At 45.2% G+C, this 15,807-nt stretch overlaps 3 protein-coding genes across 3 annotated transcripts; 2 read left to right on the top strand and 1 right to left on the bottom strand.

Annotated features, from left to right (window-relative positions):
• The first annotated feature begins 3,037 nt into the window (after window positions 1-3,037).
• On the top strand, window positions 3,038-6,040 carry LOC141842173 (wall-associated receptor kinase-like 21). Its single transcript, XM_074730401.1, has 3 exons — window positions 3,038-3,883; window positions 4,476-4,550; window positions 4,729-6,040. Exons 1-3 carry the CDS (start codon window positions 3,064-3,066, stop codon window positions 5,913-5,915), a joined length of 2,082 nt encoding a protein of 693 aa, XP_074586502.1. The 5' UTR covers window positions 3,038-3,063; the 3' UTR covers window positions 5,916-6,040.
• Window positions 6,041-7,415: 1,375 nt separating this feature from the next.
• Window positions 7,416-9,887, top strand: LOC141844315 (BTB/POZ domain-containing protein At5g66560-like). The gene is made up of 4 exons (XM_074732356.1): window positions 7,416-7,548; window positions 7,685-7,863; window positions 7,941-9,290; window positions 9,376-9,887. The coding sequence occupies exons 2-4, from the start codon at window positions 7,756-7,758 to the stop codon at window positions 9,874-9,876; spliced, it is 1,959 nt and encodes a 652-aa protein (XP_074588457.1). The 5' UTR covers window positions 7,416-7,548; window positions 7,685-7,755; the 3' UTR covers window positions 9,877-9,887.
• Window positions 9,888-9,970: 83 nt separating this feature from the next.
• LOC141846094 (uncharacterized) lies at window positions 9,971-11,631 on the bottom strand. Its single transcript, XM_074734083.1, has one exon. It carries the CDS (start codon window positions 11,590-11,592, stop codon window positions 10,060-10,062), a length of 1,533 nt encoding a protein of 510 aa, XP_074590184.1. The 5' UTR covers window positions 11,593-11,631; the 3' UTR covers window positions 9,971-10,059.
• Window positions 11,632-15,807: the final 4,176 nt, after the last annotated feature.

Genomic DNA, 15,807 nt, shown 5'->3' with positions numbered 1-15,807 from the left:
TGTGATTTGTGAACAAATGTCTCGATTATATTTAGATTAAATTAAATAAATTATTTCTTAATAATTATATACGTCGCGCATAAAAAACTTTTATGTATTTAGTGTGTTATCCTAGAGTAATTGATCTGTTGTGGACTCTTATAAAAATAATATTTGCTATGGTCGTAAGGATACGGAGGCGGGTCGGATCGGGAGTGACGACCGACCCAAGTCAACAACCCGCAAGCATGCAGCCGAGGCCCCGTAGTCCGAATCCGAATCCCTGGGTAACTACCGGATATGCCCGATCCGAGTCCGAAAGGCCGGTTCTTCATCACAGGATTCGGAGGACATTATCGGGTCGACCCCTTACCAGCCCGATAGACGACATTGCCGAGTCGACTCCCCGCCATGCCGCTGGTCAGCATCTTCGATTCACTCGAGCCGATTCCAGCACAAGCTGCCCCCGTACCCCATCGACCACTCCTCCGTCTGTACTGTAGTCTGACATTTCTCTGTCAGGTATGGCGACCCACCGTCCGAAGTACACCCCTGCCCCTGAAAGTACCATCACCTGCCTTCCACCATTCCCGCGCCACTCCCCTACTCGTACGGCCCTCACTCCAGCAGTAACCCCCACCTCACTCTTTCCATGGTACTATCTTCATCTCCGATATATAAGGAGAACCCCTCTCAGCAAGGGGAGGTATGCATTCTCTGTTCTCTAGTCACTTTCTCTTCGTTTCCCTTTCACCTCCAAAAGCTAACTTAGGCATCGGAGTGGTCGCGCAGGTCACACCGACTTTCCTTCTCACGGTGTATGTGCCTGCAAGTCCCTGGCGACACTTGGTGTCTTCACCCACTGTTCTTTGGGAGTGGTGCTGGGGAAAGGTCGCACATCCAGAAGCTGCTCTTGACGGGAACAATATTATTTAAAATAATTTGTCCTTGGCGCTGCTAAGGCTCTGCACAACCAACTTCACGTTGACTTCGTGTCTATATTTTGAGTGTTACATTTGCTAATTCGAAAGGTGGCAACAAATTCATAAAGATGCGTGGCGATGATAAAACTCAGACGATGGTGCAACAAAATACTAAAACATTTATTTAATTTAAACTGTATTTTCATCTAGTCATTCTTCTGTTCAAAGTCGGTTCTTGTTATACAAGGATTTTGAATGAAATTATAATTTTTAGACCTTAGTACAACAGCATATTTAATTTTTTAAAACTTGATAAATTATGTTTTTCAATCAATAAGAGTTCCAAGATAAAAAAAGAAATTTATACGAAATAATGTTCTACAAGCAACTAGAGTTTCAAGACATAAAAGAATAATTTCTCTTGTTGAAAATGATAACGATACTCTAAATAATATTTAGAACATATAAAAAATAATAAAAAAATACAGGATTTTTTTTAATTGTCACTACAAATTCTATTGAAATACTCATTTTCTTCTTCGTAGTGAAGAAGCTCCAAACTGGACGAAGATCGTCATCGAACATTAAATTTTTTTGATAATCGCTCATAATATTTTCTTGTATGCTCCATCAAATTAAAAGGTATAAATTTCATCATGTTAAAATATCAAGAAAAGCATTTTGATGCATAAGGAAAAATATACAACGAAGAAATTTAAAGATCGCTAAAAATAAGAGAAGGAAACAAAAATAAAAGTTGCAAGCATGAAATTGATGAACATAGTAAGTAGGAGAAAAGTGTCGAGATTCTTTATCTAAAGAAAATTTAAGAATATTTTATTTTTTATGACCTCTTTCTACAAGTAAATTTCTCATTTTTGTATCAAGATTATCCTAAAGTTTTGGATCAAATATATTCAAATCATATCTTGATATCGAACATGGATATTCATTTGTATGTTGATCATCAGCACAAGTATCAATATCTTTAACTTTGTCAATTTTAGTTTCATTTAAATCATTAAAATCTTTAATATCTTTATTCTCATTTTCTATAAATTTTTCATTTTCATTACTTTCGTTTCTCACAAATTCTTCATTTTCATCATTCTTATTTTCAACAAAATCTTCATTTGTATTTGATTAATTAGTTAAAATTTGAACTAAATTTTTTGTTGTGTCATGTGATATGTTTTACTAAAATATTTATTGAATGAACCTCTTAAGCTTTGAGTTATCTCTTCATCTTTTTCTTTTTTTTTTAATCTTTTTTGATATCTAGATAGTTGTTTCATGATGATAAATAATTATGAACAATAAGCAATAAGCAAAGAATAATAAAACATAATATGGAGGGGCACTTTCACGGCTTGTGGAACTGTAGAAGCGTTTGTGATCTGTGGGGGCAATTCGCGACAGAGATCCACAACTCATACAATGAACAGAAAAAGAGTCTGGTGATGAGATTCACAACTTGTCTAGATCTAGTGTTTGTGCTTGATGGAATGAATAGAAAAGGATCGGGCTCAAAAATTGGTTGACTATTCAGTTTTTTTTGAATGGATAGATGAGCAAATAATTACAGAGTTGATCACTCAATTTTTTTTTAATCCAATCAAAAAATACTTGTAATATTTTTTGAGAGACAATAATTAAAAGTTAAAAATATGAAATTTAATTAAAAATTAGGACCCTATCAATTTATGAATCGTGGGCAGTCGTCCTAATTGCCCTGCCAGAGCCGGCCCTGCTATGTTTATAACTTTAACCCTAAATAAAAAATATTTGTATTAAAATCTGTGTCCTCTGTGAAACGACCTTCACCGCATTACTTCTTCACCTTGATTTATCCTGATCAAGAGGTTAGGGTTCTATTTTTAAAAAAAATCAGATAAAATAATATTTAAGTTATTTTTTTTTTAAGTTGATGGATTCAAGTAACTGCGTCGTGTGCTCTCGTTGCTCCAGTAACCAATTTTAATGCAATCTTTGACCTCTTGGCTCTTTGTCCTCGGTCCGCCATGGCGTTGAATGCTCTAAGACTTGGCGGCTTAACAACCACCACGAACTCAACAGCAGCCCATCAATTAATTCAGTAGTGTGCTCTCTCCATTGATCAGATTTTTCAGCCCAATGACAATTATTATATCTGCCATTGCCCATGGAAATCAAAGAAGTGAATCCTCTGCTCTTTTATGTTGAAGTCAACTCGATCAGTAGAAGAGATTGCAGAATGGATTCATCCTATCAAAATCACGGCTTCTTCTTCTTCTTCTTTGGAGCACTCGTCTTCTTATATGCCACCGTGAAAGCTTCCAAGTGCGAACGGACATGCGGCGCCTCGTCTGTCTCCTTCCCCTTTGGCTTTTCCGGCGGATGCCTGATTCGGCTGAACTGCTCCGCCGCCGGAGAGAAGCAGCTCGGTGGATATCGCGTCAGAAACATAACGTCCGAGAAGATCGTACTGGACGTGCCCCCGGTCTGCAACCGCCCCGTCGGCGTCGCTGCCGAGGGGCTCTTCGGGAGACACCACGCCGCCACTTCCAACAACGCTCTGTTTCTGAGGGGATGCCAAAGGGATGGCAGGGCCGATTGCAGAATCTCCACCGAGATCATTTCGCGCCGGCTAAACCTGACCAGGTGCGGGCCGCAGGGCGACAACATCAACTGCTTCTCCAGCGACAAGATCGACGAACTCCTGCCGCGAAACGAGTTAAGCAATAACACGGGAAATTGCAAGTTCCTGTTCGCGGCGGTCAGGTACAGCAAGGACGACGTGGGACAGGCGTCGCTCGTGTTCGGCGAGGTCGAGGTCGGGTGGTGGCTCGACGGCGAGTGCCGTTGTGCGGCAAACGCCAGATGCACGCATGTGCGTCTGCCGCAGCCCGCCACCAGACGTAGGGAGGCCAAAGGCTTTCGTTGCAGCTGCCGCGAGGGGTTCGTCGGGGACGGGTTCACCGACGGCGAAGGTTGCAGAAGAGGTGAGTCTTGTTGCGTGCTCGAATTGATTAATCTATACGTCAATATTAATTCCTCCATACTATCAGAATTTAGTGAAACAAATCCTCAAACTTATCCTTCTGATCATCGGCAATGCAACCTAATAATGCTTCACGATTAAGATATTTCAGTAACGCAACGATTTCCCTTGATCTTCATAATTCACTTATAAAATAAGAGCTAAGCTGAGTGGTGACTGTTTTAAGTTGGCCACTATGATTGAAAGAATCTAGTAGTTAATGGCAACTGCAAGTTGTAGTTGAAATTGATAGAACTTTATGACTTACGAGTGCAACTGCGGCTGCCCAACCGTGCCCATTAATTAATCGAACAAGACATGAGGCAGAGCTGAGCTGCCCAACTGTTGGCTGTGCAGGATTCACTGGTTGGTGGGATACTAGCTTTCAATGCCCTCTATTATATCATAGACATGCAGATTTCTCGTTTTTCGACACCTATGATTAACGTTCCAGTAGCAAAGTATTTTAATGTTCTTTTTTCCCAGTCACTAGTCTCTGTAAGGTTGTCAATTTTAATTTTCTTTTAATCAGTATTTCTGGGTACTTTGGGCAGTAGAAAAGTGCAGTTCTTCAAGCTCCATTTCAGGCTCCTGCAAGGGCGGTTCAAACGTCGGCGTTCTAGTGGGAGGTAACAGAAGTTTCAACTAGAACGGCACTAGAATGTTTTTTTTGATATTTTAAAATAATATTTATATATTTTAGAATGACATTAGAATGTGAAGAAAATAAAAGGTTTAATTAGAATTGTATTTCTAAAATGTCCTTATTAATTATGATTTGATTAGTATATATGCCCTTAATTACAGGCATTGCAGCGGGAGTCTCGCTGTTGCTTGGCCTAGCATTCCTCTGCCACCGCATCCGGCGGCGTCGCCTCACCATCTGCAAAGGGGAGGAAACCACCCAGCGCCTCCTCTCCCAAACATCCTGCGCCGTGACCGTCTACTCGCTCAAGGACGTCCTATGCGCCACCAGCAACTTTTCAGACGCCTCCAAAATCGGCGTCGGCGCCTACGCCACTGTCTACGTCGGCAAATTCTCCCAAACCGGCCTCGTTGCCATCAAAAGGCTCAAGCACCCCGACGTAGACCACTCCGAACACGTTATCAACGAGGTCAAGCTCATCTCCTCCGTCAGCCACCCCAACCTCGTACACCTTCTTGGATGCTGCATCGAACGCGGCGAGCACATCCTCGTCTACGAATTCGTGTCCAACGGCACCCTGTCGCAGCACCTCCATCGCCAACGCGGCGAGGGCCTCCCATGGTCGGCCCGCGTCTCCATCGCGGCGGAAACCGCCAGCGCCGTCGCACACCTTCACACGGCCGTGCAGCCGCCGATCTACCACCGGGACATCAAATCGAGCAACATTTTGTTGGACTACGACCTGCGGCCGAAGCTGTCGGACTTCGGGCTGTCGAGGGCGGGCATACCGTTGGAGGATGAATCGTTGCCGTCGCACATCTCGACGGCGCCGCAGGGGACGCCGGGGTACGTCGATCCGCAGTACCACCAGAACTTCCACCTCTCCGACAAGAGCGACGTGTACAGCTTCGGCGTCGTGCTGGTGGAGATGATGACGGCCATGAAGGTCGTGGACTTTCGTCGAGCGCCTGAGAGGGAAGTGAACCTGGCGTCGCTGGCGGTCAATGCCATAGGGAAAGGGCAGGTGGAGGACATCGTCGACCCGTTCATTAAAGGGAACTGGGACGATGAGACGAAGGCCTCGATGGGGAAGGTTGCGGAACTGGCATTCCGATGCTTGGAGTTCCATCAGGAGGTGAGGCCATCAATGGCGGAGGTGGCGGAGGAGTTGGAAAGGATTAGGAAGGGGCTGAAGAGGTCTCAAGCGGGCGGCTCGGAGAGTATGGAAGTGGAGAAGGCCAAGTTATTGGGCATTTTGGTATCTCCGGTTTCAGTTCACGACTACCAATTGGGTAGTAGCGAGCAGAGCTGCTCTTCCAATGGCTCCATGAGCAATCCAAAACCTTGAAAGGGCTAAGGTTTCTTCTAATATTTTTTGTTTATAGTTATGTCACAGTGTTTCTGTTTAGTGATCTATGCAAATCATTGGGAGAATTTGTTTCATCCTGTTTATTTTACATGACAGTCAAAAAGTTTCAGTTAGCTGAAAACATCAGTATTCTTCATGAAGTTGAGCAGAATTCTATTTAGCATTTTAAAGATATATCCTGTGTCAGATGGCACGAAGCGATGGTGTTTTAGCCGCCACCTGTTTGTTCATATGCATACTACGACTAACCTCATGATTATGTGGCATCCGAGCATGAAACACCGACATGAACAATCACTATGTGCCCTTATCAAATCTGACATCCGAGCAGGTTTGGAGCTGCCATGTGCTGCACCACTTCAACGAATGGAACGATTATATTCACCAGATTTACTGGAAGCAAGATCTTTCAACTTATGTTGACTGTTTATCCTTCTGATGCTGAGGAAATAGCATGCTTAGTCTGACCAAAAGGCGCCAGCTCAAGACAATTATTTTGCAGCATCAAAGCCACACATACATGTTGGCGAATTTCCAGTAAGTCAGACATCAAGCTACAAGTAGAAACACCATGATGGCAAGGTAGACTAGTAGCATTCTGATCGTGCCAAAAGCTTCAAAAGCTAGCACTCAGATGATCACCAAGTCAAGCTGATTGCATCAGCAACACCAAAAGTGGCCGTAGGCCATTGATTTGCCCCCCAAAGCAGCGTGCGCCTGTTACTTTTGTTTGACCACTTGCCACAAACAGGACGTAGTCAGTAATCTACTCTCAACTCCACGTTCAAGCATTAGTCGCGGGTGAAGTGATGATCCTGTGTCTATCCAGCTTGAAATGCTCCTAGAACTATTAAACTAGACCATGCAAATCTTGCTCCTGACATTGGCATTGCCCGTCTCTCTTACTGTCTCGTATTTATAATAATCTTATCCTTTCACTATATGCACATGTCTTCACACAGTTAATCCAACTAGTGGGATAAGGTAGGGAGAGAGTAGTTGGCTATCAGCATAGGATGCCATCACCATCCATGTTTGTTCTTGCTCGCCATCTCGTGGGAATTTTGTGCAAATGCTTACTGACAAGCATATACGTTGCAGGCCACTAGCTGCAAAACTCATTTAGGATATAGAATTGTGCTAGGACATTCTGGGTCAATATACATATTTAGTTTGCATAGCATTTATAACTGTCGATTTTGAGTTAAGTTGTTTTATAGTTGTGTAACATTGACAAGATCACTTATCTCCTTCACAAAAGGCAATGTATATTGGAACGCGATGACATTTTAGCTTCCAGTTTGAAATTTGAGACAGTCAACACATTCAGTCCACCTCATTTGAGATTGTCCCATGTCTTTAATGCTGAGCTCCAGCAATGGTGATGGACATTGATGAGCTCTGATCTGTGCCTGCAAAAGGTTCCATGACCATTAACAACTAAATGGTAGGAGCTGGGTGGTGAAGAACATAAAGTCACTTATGGGGCATTAAACAAACACCTCCCATGCCTCCCTCACCGTAGTGAGATCCTGCTGAGGATTATGAGGCAAAGCCTGCAATTAAACAGGTACAAACGGATTAGTAAATGGGCAAGACAACTACTTTTGAGGTAAACCACTGTTAAAATGCTCCTCGTTCATCTCGCCCACTTGGAATCCCCTGCTGACCAAGGAGCAGCATTTAATCTTCGCCTTCCCCTTGCTTGCAGCACAGTGGTGTGATAAGCGAAACATTGGATCTTGCAGAGAATAGCGAACAGGTTTAAGGTCAACTGAACAATTGGAAGACTTGAGGGAGATTTGGATACAGGGAAGAAATGGCAGCCAAGAAAGCTTGCTCCAGTGGCCAAGCATGGTTCTGCACTACTGGTTTGCCTACTGATATTGTTATCGAGGTTGGTGAGATGAGCTTTCATCTGCACAAGGTGAACTGCTGTGCCTCAAGATTTTTATCTTTTTCTTTCTTTCTTTTGGACGATATTTAACTCTGATTTGTTAGCAGTTTCCTTTGATGTCTAAAAGTAGAAAGCTTCACCAATTGATTGCGGAGAGACATCAGAACAACGCAGCAGGTGGAGAGGAAGATGAGATCGAAGTAGACGAGGATTTCCAACACATTGCGCTACCGGACTGCCCCGGCGGCGCCGAGATATTCGAGGCCGCCGCGAAATTCTGCTACGGAGTCAAGGTTGAGATCACTGCCAGCAATGTCGCCGCCGTCCGCTGCGCCGCTGAGTACCTCGAGATGGAGGAGGAGTTCGCGGAGGAGAACCTCGTCGCCAAGACGGAGCGGTTCTTTGCCAAGTCCGTGCTCCGAAGCCTGAGAGACTCGATTAAAGCCCTCAAGGCCTGCGAGAATCTGCTCCCTATGGCCGAAGATCTCGGCCTGGTCCAGCGGTGCGTCGATTCCATTACTGCTCACGCGTCCGCCGCCGCCGACGTTAGCTCCCTTTTCGACTGGCCCGTCTCCTACGGCGGCAGCCGAAGGACAGTGACAACAAAACTCTCCCAGTCCGCAGTCCCCACCCTACGGAACGGAGTCGATGACGGGATTCAGCGCAATGGCGTCCGCTCATCGGGCGTAACATCTGCCTTAGCAGTTGCAGACTCCTGGTTCGAGGACCTCGCGACCCTCGGCCTACCTTTCTACAAGCGGGTGATCACCGCGATGAAAGACAAGGATCTAAGTGCCGAGGTGATCGAGGGCTCCCTCATCTCCTACGCAAAGAGGTCGATTCCGGGGCTCTCGCGTTCGAATCACCATCAAACAAGCACTAAGACAGCCGCCTCCGCCGCCTCTCACCCATTGCCATCGGAGGAGGAGCAAAAGGAACTCCTGGAAACTGTCATCAGCAACCTCCCAGATTCGAACAAGAAGATCAACAGTTCATCCTCCGGGAAGGTCACCACCCGCATCCTCTTCGGTCTCCTCCGCACGGCGAACATCCTCCGTGCGTCGGTAGATTCCCGGAGCGTGCTGGAGCGCAAGATAGCGTCGCACCTCGAGCACGCAACGCTCGACGACCTACTGATGCCGAGCTATTCCTACCTCGTCGAGACGCTCTACGACGTGGACTACATCGAGCGGATCATCAGCTACTTCCTCGAGGAAATGGAGGCGACAGCGGCCACGGCCGACTCTGCTAAGGACGATAACGAGGATGAATCACCCATGTGTGTTGATAAGAACAAGTTGTTAATGGCAGGGAAGTTGGTGGACTCGTTCCTCTCGGAGATCGCGTCCGATGCAAACCTGAAGCCAGACAAGTTCTGCGATCTCGCACTGGCGCTGCCGGACTCGGCAAGGGTGTTCGACGACGGGCTCTATCGCGCTGTCGACGTCTACCTCAAGGTACGGCGACCACGGAAGTCCCGTTACGCACGCAAGGAGTTTGTTCATATGTCAATGTGATGAATGACATTTAACTGTATCACAGGCGCATCCCCGGATGAGCGACGAGGAGAGGGAGAGAGTGTGCGGGGCCATGGACTGCCAGAAATTGACGTTGGAGGCGTGCACGCACGCGGCGCAGAACGAACGGCTGCCTCTGAGGACGGTGGTGCAGGTGCTCTTCTTCGAGCAGCTGCAGCTGCGGCGGGCGATCGCCGGCACGCTGATGGCGACGGCAGCATCGGAGGACGAGGAGGACGAGGGAACGCTGGCGTCGGCCATGGAGGAGAAAAGGGAGACGGGGACGTGGAGGATATCCTCGGCGATACGAGAGAACCAGGTACTGAGGTTGGACATGGACAGCATGCGGAGCCGGGTGCAGGGGCTGGAGCGCGAGTGCTCCAGTTTGCGGAAGGCGATTGAGAGGATGGACAGAGGACCGGCGTCTAGCAGCAGGGGTAAGCTAGTGCGGCGGCTCGGCTGCAAGTTCGGCACGCAGGTGTGCGTGTCGCACCACGGGGCGGTGGTGCGGCCGAGGAAATCTTGAAGGGCGACGGAAGAGATGAATTGTGGAAGCAATTAGCAGACTTGAGAATGTTCTTTAAATTTAAGAATTTGCTCGTCACTGCAGTGATCAACAATATGTGTGGTAATTCAATACTTCCAATAGTGGAAACAGATCGAGCTGCTGCTTGGCTGAAGAAGCAAGCATAATCACGATCACAAGAGACTAGTACACTTCTATCGTTATGCCCATCGTAATCATCTCATCCTTCAACATCTCCACCTTCTCAATATCGCCTCGCTTCCTGTATCCCTCCACGAACGCATTGTAAACCTCGACGCTGTTCCCAAATCCTTTACCAGCCATCTCTGCCTGAAGCTTCGCCGCCTCTTCCACCTCCCCTTCTTCGCAGAGTCCTCCGATCAACACCTCGTAGCTCCTCCTGCTCGGCGTAAACCCTTCCCTCGTCGTTTCCTCCCTCAGAATTGTCATCCCTTCAGCGACTCTTCCCTTTTCGCGTACTGCCGCGAGCAACTCGTCGATGACCGAGGCTTCCAACCCAAATCCCCTTCTCCTCGAGTCCTGATGTAGAAGCAGAGCGGAATCAACGCGGCCGCCCTTGCAGTGGCCGCCGATCAAATGCTCGAACGTGGTGACGGTAGGTTCGATCTCGGTCAACGTCATTTTCCTGTAGAGATCTTCGGCGGCCTGCATCTCTCCGGCTCTGCAGTGGCCGCCGATCAGTGTATTGAATGCGACGATGTCAGGTTTGATTCCCTTGGTCGCCATCTCTTCCCACAATTTCTTTGCGTCCTGCATCATGCCCTCATCGCAAAATCCCGCCATTAGAATACTGTAGGTAAAGACGTTCGGATCGCATCCAAAAGTCTCCATTTCGTCTCTGATCTTTATTGATTTCTCCATATTTCCCTCGCGATAGAGAGCAAGGAGAAGGGTGTTGAAGGTTCCGGGATTCGGGGAAACCCTAACCTTCTTGCTGACTCCATTGCAGACTGCCTCTGGCTTGAAGATCTGACAGTAAACCTCGAAACCCGCATCGGAGCCGTTCGCGCGAGACACCGAACGGATGAGTGCGTTGGCGGTGCTGATGGACGGCTGGATGCCACGGGACATCAGGATCCGGACGATGTGGGTCGCTCGATTGAGCCGCTTGGCCTGGAGGTAAGCCCGTACAAGCAGGTCGAACACGAAGGGGGCGGAGTCGAAGGCCCGGTAAGTCTTGGCTAGGGTTTTGAAGATCTCCGGCGGGCTATCATCGTCACCAGTAGCTGCAGAGGAGGGGAAGCGCGTTGTGTCGAGGGAGCGGATGGCTGCCTGGAGGAGGGAGAGGGCATCAGTGCGTCGACGATGGCGGGCTAGCACGTGGACGGCGGCGGCGAAGGATAGAGAGTCGTGGTTGCAGAGGGAGTGGCGACGGGTGAAAAGGAAGAAGCCGAGGGCGAGGCGGGCATGGTTGCGGAGGCGGAGAAGGACGTGGGCGAACTGGACGGGCGTGAAGCCGGTCGGGTGGTGGACGGACTTGAGGAAAGTCCAGCGGCGCTTGGAGCGGAGCTCCCGCAGAATGGAAAAGGCCGAAGAGACGACGGCCTCGTCATCGGCAGAAAGAAGTGGTAGGTCGTACGCCGGCGAGGAAAGAGAGCGAGATGGCGTGAATGGGGCGGCGGCGTTACAAATCGTAGGGGAGGAGAGAAGAGGCTTCGTTCTTCGCATGCCATTCGCCAGCGTCGCCGCCGCCATCAGAGCGTGCTGCGAGGCGGATGGGGCTGACGTTGATATTGAATGGGCCGTTCTGTTGGATTCTGTTACGGGCCTACTTAATGAGCCCACTCAGAGAAAAGAGATAAAAAAAAAGGGTGGCAGATGCGGTGGAATAAGTACGAAGATGATAGAAAAAAGAAAACTAAAAATAAAAAATTCAATTATTTTCTTAGAGGGTGTATCAAAAATTAAATTTGACAACAAGCACACTTTATCTTCGAAATGCCTATACAGTTATTTAAACGGTTTGAAAATTTTAAAAATAGTTTAATGACTTAGTTGTCAAATAAACACAAAATGTTTTTAGAGAGCTTAACAAATCTAAAAGTGATTTTAGCGTATCACTTTATAGTCTTCTTGAATCATTATTACATTGATAAACAATAAAACTAGATTGGATGGATTGCATAGGTTAATTAGATTAGACAAATGGTTAGTCTAGCTAATTTGTTAGATCAATTGAGCTAAGCAAGATAGATGGGTTAGACAAGGCTAATTGAGCAAATCAAACATGCTTGTTAGTTTAGGCAAGCACTTTAAGCTATGTAGATTGGACCGTGAATCACACTATCAACATAATTATTCATCTTAACCAATTGACCTACTAGATTGTCTTGCTCCGCTCATCTAACCCAACTGCATTACTTGGATTGTTTTGACTCACCTCATATGATCCATCCATCATGATGACTATCTCTTCATGCTCACTGATATGGTAAGAAAAAGGAATCATACGTGATAGAGTCAAATCAATAATCAAACCAAGAGATCAAAAGTCAAGATTTAGTGGAAGTCAAAGAGTCAATTTCAACCTCATTAGCTCGATTCAAAAACTTTGTTTCCTCCATTTATAGGCTCGGTTATCCTGACTCAGAAGACACTGCCTTCTCGACTCCTTCATCGGCTCGGTTACTCTCGACTCTAGAGGGCACCATCTCCTTAACTCCTTCATCGGCTCGGTCATCCGACTCCAAATGATACCACCTCATCAACTCCTTCATCGAGTTCGGTCACTCCGACTCCAGAAGACATCGCCTCCTCGACTCCTTTATTGGCTCAATCATTTTGACTCCAGAGGACACCACCTCCTCGACTTCTTCATCAGCTTGACCACTCCGACTCCAAAGGATACAGATTCCACAATTCCTTCAAAATCTAATCGTCCTACAAAGGCCTACAGATGATTACTATGAATATTCCTGAATATAGCACTACGAGCGAGCGTAGAAACAATCATATGAGTGTCAGACTTAGTTTCCTAGATGCTCTCCTACATAAATGTGGCATGCAATGAATGGAGGAGCATGTAACAACTGTCTGATCTGGTCTCCCAAGATTGCGAACGTGGAGATGCTCTTTTAGGCGAATATATAAACCTTTGAGAAATTACACAAGAAGGGGATTCTATTTTCCTTCTTCTTCTTTCTCCATTATTCTGTTGTTTTCATTTTTCTTAAAGCTTCTATACTAACTTAAGCGTTTGAGTGGCTACACCGAACTCCCTCGGCGCCCATTTTAATTTTCATCTGAATATTACAGGTATCTTTGGCGTCTTCTGGGACCTTCAACATTGTTATCTTTGATGTTTTATCTTGCTCACTCACCAGACTGCAATCTCAGACAAGAACACTCATGTGTGGCAAAAGGTCATACGCTGACCCTGAGCACCCCACACGGTCGATTTCGTAATCATTTATAAAGAGGTAAATCACAAAGGACTTTACCCTGACGTAATGCCCTTATATAAGGAGGTCAGGAACCCAATAAGTATTTCGTCACTGGGAATTGACCCCAAGACTTCACATGACAAACTCCTATGTAGGACTAAATATACTCATTGTTCTAGCAAAAGATGGAATCTGCCATCCAACGGCCCCACACAGTTGATCCCACGATTATCTGTGAGAAGATAAATTGAGAAGCTACAGTTGGCTACTATGGGAGAAGAATATTTTTCTCGATTTTATCGAGATTTGCCTTTTGTCCATCGTAGCAATATCTATCCCGCAATAACGAATCAATCTTGCCCCAAGGCAGAACTAAATACACTCACATCGCTTGATCATCTTGTCCAAGTACAATATACTAAAATTCATATGAAATAAATTAATTATTCTCATGGACCAAATACACCACAAAGAATTAGATTCAAACTTACCTTCATGTTTCAGGCTGGCTGAAATTAAGGTTATCTTAATTATCTATCACTAGGCCCCCTTCACATCCTTCCAACGATATCCAAACTCCCAAGAATATAATTCATAATCAGGCATCGCTTTGTCCCGGAGTGGATATGTACGCTTCCTACAAAAAGCCTTGTGCACGACTTCGGTAGCTCGTCCATGGATTGTGGACGGCTCATGCACGCCTAGCTATGTCTTCGTCTCTTTCTTTGACTTCCATGGCCACCAGATTGCTACTGTCCTTGTTCTATCAAATCTTATTAATTTGCCTTACTGCAGTAACTCTGTGCGTGCTTGGCACTTGCCCCAACTAAAGTTTTGAATGACTGAAGGTTTGTCGTCAGATCCGTGAAATTTCATGTGCTCACGCAGTCATTTGCTCCTATCGCAGACAACTTTTCTTTCCAATAAACTTCGAGGTTTGTGAAACTTTCAGACTACGACTGTGTAATCTAACCAGTTCGTTTACTTTGATTTTCTTTGGTAAAAAATTAAAAACATTTATTTACAAAAAAAATCGCTGAAATCCACCCGTCCACCCAAAGAAAATCGAGTCAAAACTCAACCGGCTTATATCCCTCCCTTATTCTTCAGCAAGAAGGGAGGGTTGTAAGCCGAATGAATGAGGAAAGTAAAGAACATCATTTTTATTTTTTTCATATTTTCATTCATGTACATTGCAAGAGCATACTGTTATAAGCATGACAGAAAGAGCCCAAAGTAAAGCAAAAAATACAATGTCGAAAGAGAAAGTATCGTTTGTGCAGTGGTACCAATCTCCAACACTCTGGTTTTACCGAGTTCTTGTCTTCAGCTTTTACTGTAACGTCAGTCTGTTGGACATACAGATAAACACCAGACATTTATTGAAGATTCCAGACTGGAATGACTGCTTCTTGTTGCACCACACCACCTGAGCCCACAAGCTCCATCAGAGTTTAATCACTGCTGCTCGCAGGTCAAAATCTCAGACATAAATTAATCACTACTTTGCTCATCAAATTACTCCTGGTTTTGCCGTCATTTTCTTGGTCAAACTGTCCAGAGATAGCTGCACAGTTTCTGCTATTTCTCTTTACAAAATCTCCCTATTCAAAGTACAGATTCCACACATTTAATTGTCCATTATCTGTGAACTTAGTATTAATATGAAAACACCGACTTGGAAGTTACAAATTTTGAATGCCATCTAATGACTTGATGGCTTTAACAAACACATGTATTCGATATTAAATAAAGACAAAGGAGTAGAAGTTAGGAGCAACATCCGAAGTTAGGAACAACATCCAAACTAGCTTGTGAGAAACCAACGCAATTTAGGATTATTTAATTTGTCAGACAGATCATTCCTTGTGATGAAGGTTAACAATGTTTTTGAGAACTTCCCAATAATTCAAAGGAGAAATATTTTAGGGAAAGCATCTTGATTTCTAAATTCTAATACCACATAAGCATGTGCACTCTACCCATCCCACTAGCCTAACTTAACTAAGTTCTAATCTTTAATAATTTCAAAACCTACTAAAGCCAAGAATGTCACACTAGCTAAAGAGGATTAATTACTTAATCCATAACTTTGGACAATAACAACCATGGGGTCTCTTTTTTGTTTGTGGCCTTATTTCATTCATTTGTTTTTGTGTTGTTGTTGGAACATGAGAGTTAGACATTTGTGCGCAGCGACTACATTTCAAGCAATGTTGTATACTTGTTTTAACTCCATCTTCCTCTACTTGGTAATTTGAGCCCTTCACTATTAGTTCAAATTGAAGAAGGATAAATGGAGGATTAAGAAAATAGTTATTTTAGCATGCTATAATAAAGGAGTTTTCTATGTCTGAGAGAAATATGATGGTTGGGAACAACAAGGGGGACACTCTCATTTATAAAAAGTTAAAGCTATCATCTTTTCCACCACTTGAATTTTGATGGGAATTGTTTGAGAGAATACTTTTATCGTCATCTGCAACTCCATCCATCTGTTACCTCCATGCTTGGCATTCGCCTCGGT

Source organism: Curcuma longa, chromosome 1, assembly GCF_044706935.1.
Source record: "Curcuma longa cultivar G26 ecotype Majalengka, Jawa Barat chromosome 1, ITB_CL_G26_1.1, whole genome shotgun sequence".
NCBI lineage: Eukaryota > Viridiplantae > Streptophyta > Magnoliopsida > Zingiberales > Zingiberaceae > Curcuma > Curcuma longa.
Note: the sequence above shows the minus strand (reverse complement) of the source record. Positions and strands in the feature narration are given on the sequence as shown.

Coding starts and splice junctions, on each gene's coding strand:
- LOC141844315 (XM_074732356.1), top strand. CDS start 7,756: ATGGCAGCCAAGAAAGCTTGCTCCAGTGGCCAAGCATGGTTCTGCACT. Junction 7,864..7,940: donor TGAGCTTTCATCTGCACAAG/GTGAACTGCTGT, acceptor ATTTGTTAGCAG/TTTCCTTTGATGTCTAAAAG. Junction 9,291..9,375: donor CTGTCGACGTCTACCTCAAG/GTACGGCGACCA, acceptor ACTGTATCACAG/GCGCATCCCCGGATGAGCGA.
- LOC141846094 (XM_074734083.1), bottom strand. CDS start 11,592: ATGGCGGCGGCGACGCTGGCGAATGGCATGCGAAGAACGAAGCCTCTT.
- LOC141842173 (XM_074730401.1), top strand. CDS start 3,064: ATGGAAATCAAAGAAGTGAATCCTCTGCTCTTTTATGTTGAAGTCAAC. Junction 3,884..4,475: donor CGGCGAAGGTTGCAGAAGAG/GTGAGTCTTGTT, acceptor TACTTTGGGCAG/TAGAAAAGTGCAGTTCTTCA. Junction 4,551..4,728: donor CGTCGGCGTTCTAGTGGGAG/GTAACAGAAGTT, acceptor CCTTAATTACAG/GCATTGCAGCGGGAGTCTCG.